General features: G+C 40.7%; 1 protein-coding gene across 1 annotated transcript; it reads left to right on the top strand.

The window, feature by feature from the left end:
• The first annotated feature begins 1219 nt into the window (after positions 1-1219).
• Positions 1220-2242, top strand: LOC138878248 (uncharacterized). Its single transcript, XM_070157914.1, has one exon. The coding sequence runs from the start codon at positions 1220-1222 to the stop codon at positions 2240-2242; it is 1023 nt and encodes a 340-aa protein (XP_070014015.1).
• The last annotated feature ends 487 nt before the right edge of the window (positions 2243-2729 follow it).

Genomic DNA, 2729 nt, shown 5'->3' with positions numbered 1-2729 from the left:
ATCAATTAAGGTTTTTTCTTAATTAAAAAAATATTCAAAATACGAGTAGAACAAAGAATTCTTCCAAAATTCAAAGATTTAATACCCATAACAGCTTAAAGGGTAGAAATTTGATTTTCAATGAAAGGGATCTTTAAGAAGTTACACCCAGTACGACTCATATTCTGCTAAAAGATACAATTCGATAAATGTACTACAAAAAAGATTTCTTTATTTTAACACACTCAAATTGTTTAAAATTGTATACGATCGAAATCGGGCTCGTAACATGAAGGATTGGAGATCGACCCCGAGTCACATCGAACCAGAACACGAGGTTAGAATGTTCGTTCTCGAGAATATTGAATCTATGGTCCCTGACCCCGAACGAGCTCGAGGAAATATTGTTAGTGCGACCAACAGAAGATCGAAATATTCGTGACCAGTTGAGTATTACGGCAGGAATCTCGGCACGTATCAATAAGGAACCGGCAAATTAGCAAATCAGGAGATTTTTAGCTTTTATAGAATAGTACCTATAGTAGGACTCCCCTACTATATAAAGGGGGTTTGATTACTTGTAAAATACATTGTAATAATCATTCAGAAGCAATATCCTATTAGTTTCTCTTTAAAATTCTTATTCAACTGTGTGTGCACATTGATCGAAGTGCACCCTGTAAAAGGGTGGCTCACATCCTAAAGTTGTAACTGTTCAATTCGTTTGGTTTGAATTTATTTCTTCATACCTTATTTCAATTGCAATTTAATTTATCAATTTGTATCAATTTAATCCACGTATCCTTAAAACCACTTATAAATTTAATTTTTATCCGATTTTGAGGGTAAACAGTTTGGTGCGCACCGAGGAGCTAAGAATAATAGTGGTTATTCGATACAAATTTTCCATAACACGCAATACTTTGCACTTGTTCTTTGATGTGCCTCTAATTTCAGGTTAAAGCTCAAAATGACAAACTTGCAATTGGCACCCCTACCTGTTGATAATGAGTTCGGTCACCACGGTAAAAATAATAACATAGCACCCGGTAACTAGGTACCGCCCGTTGATCCCATCGAAATTCTAGTCACAGAACCATTGGACGCTAACTCGCATGTGACTCGCGACACAAACCTGCCTACCGACCCCGAGAATAGCATCCATGGTGGAGCCCGATCGACAGTGTAGAATACTCAAAACAATAAGGGAGACGGGATCAATCTATGGATGATCTTCGAAATGTTACAGGACCAACAGGCGGCAATAGCTCAGTTGCAGAACCAAAGCCACACACCGAGCAGAATTGAACCCGATCAGTCCCAGGAAATCACCCGTAGGGAAGAACCGGTTGCAGAGAGGTCAAATGAAAATGAGTCGGGGACCAATCCCAAGATCATAAAAATGCTCGAGAAGCTGACCAAACGGATAGAATCAGGGGAGAAGAAAATTGAAGCAAATGACAAAAAGCTGAAAACCTACAATTCCAGGGTTGACCAGATCCTAGAAGCATCGGTGATACTGAAAGTCTTGGATTCTAAGAAGTTCATACAAAAATCCTTCCCTCCGAGTGTGGCTCAAAAGCCAATCCCTAAAAACTTTTGCATGCCCGATATTCCTAAGTATAACGGAACGACTGACCCAAATGAGCATATCACTTCCTACACATGCACCATAAAAGGAAACGACTTGGAGGATGATGAGATCGAGTCTGTCTTGTTGAAGAAATTTGGAGAGACCCTTTCAAAAGGAGCTATGATATGGTATCACAACTTACCTCCTAATTCAATTAAATCATTTGCTATGCTTGCAAACTCTTTTGTGAAAGCACACGTCAGGGCTATCAAGGTCGAGACCAGAAATTCGGACATTTTCAAAGCAAGACAAAAGGATAATGAGATGCTTAAAGAGTTCGTGTACCGGTTTCAAATAGAATGGATGGGCATGCCACTGGTCATTGATGATTGCATCGTTCAAGCTTTCACCCAAGGACTCAATGTTCGAAGTTCGGTGGCTTCACAGCAGCTGAAGCAGAATCTGATAGAGTATCCGGTTGTTACTTGGGATGATGTGCGTAACCGATATCAGTCAAAAATTAAAGTCGAAGATGATCAATTTGGGGCTCCTTCGGGGTCCGTTTATCCTGTTAGACCCATGGACAGAGTCAATAGAGATATCGACCATGAACTGAGGTCAAATAGGGATCGATACCAGCCGTACAATGGAGATCGAAGAAGCAGTGGGTCATGGCCGAATTCTATATAAAATGAAAGGAGAAGTGATCGAGGTCAGAGCAGCCGGGGACTCACAAGAAAGAACAGTTTCGACAGGCCTATCAGGCCTAAAGAAGCACCGAGGTTATCAGAATATAACTTTATTGTTGATGATGTTGCCATTGTATCAGCTATTGGACGCATCAAAGACACCAAATCGCCTCAACCTCTACAATCTGACCCAGCCCAAAGGGATCCAAACCAGATGTGCAAATATTATGGCACTCACAGCCATACAATGGAGGATTGCCGACAGTTGAGGGAGGAGGTAGCCTAGTTATTTGACAATGGGCATCTTCGAGAATTCCTGAGTGACCGAGCCAAGAATTATTTCAGAAATAGGGATTCTAATAAACAGACCGAACAAGAGGAACCTCAACACGTCATTAACATGATCATTAGTGGGGTCGATGTTCCTCAAGGGCTGATGTTAAAACGCACAAAGTATCCATCACAATGGAAAAACGAACTCGAGATTA

This window comes from Nicotiana sylvestris, chromosome 9, assembly GCF_000393655.2.
Source record: "Nicotiana sylvestris chromosome 9, ASM39365v2, whole genome shotgun sequence".
Classification (NCBI taxonomy): Eukaryota; Viridiplantae; Streptophyta; class Magnoliopsida; order Solanales; family Solanaceae; genus Nicotiana; species Nicotiana sylvestris.
Note: the sequence above shows the minus strand (reverse complement) of the source record. Positions and strands in the feature narration are given on the sequence as shown.

What these genes read in the sequence shown, in the direction of transcription:
- LOC138878248 (XM_070157914.1), top strand. Translation starts at nt 1,220, where the DNA reads ATGTTACAGGACCAACAGGCGGCAATAGCTCAGTTGCAGAACCAAAGC.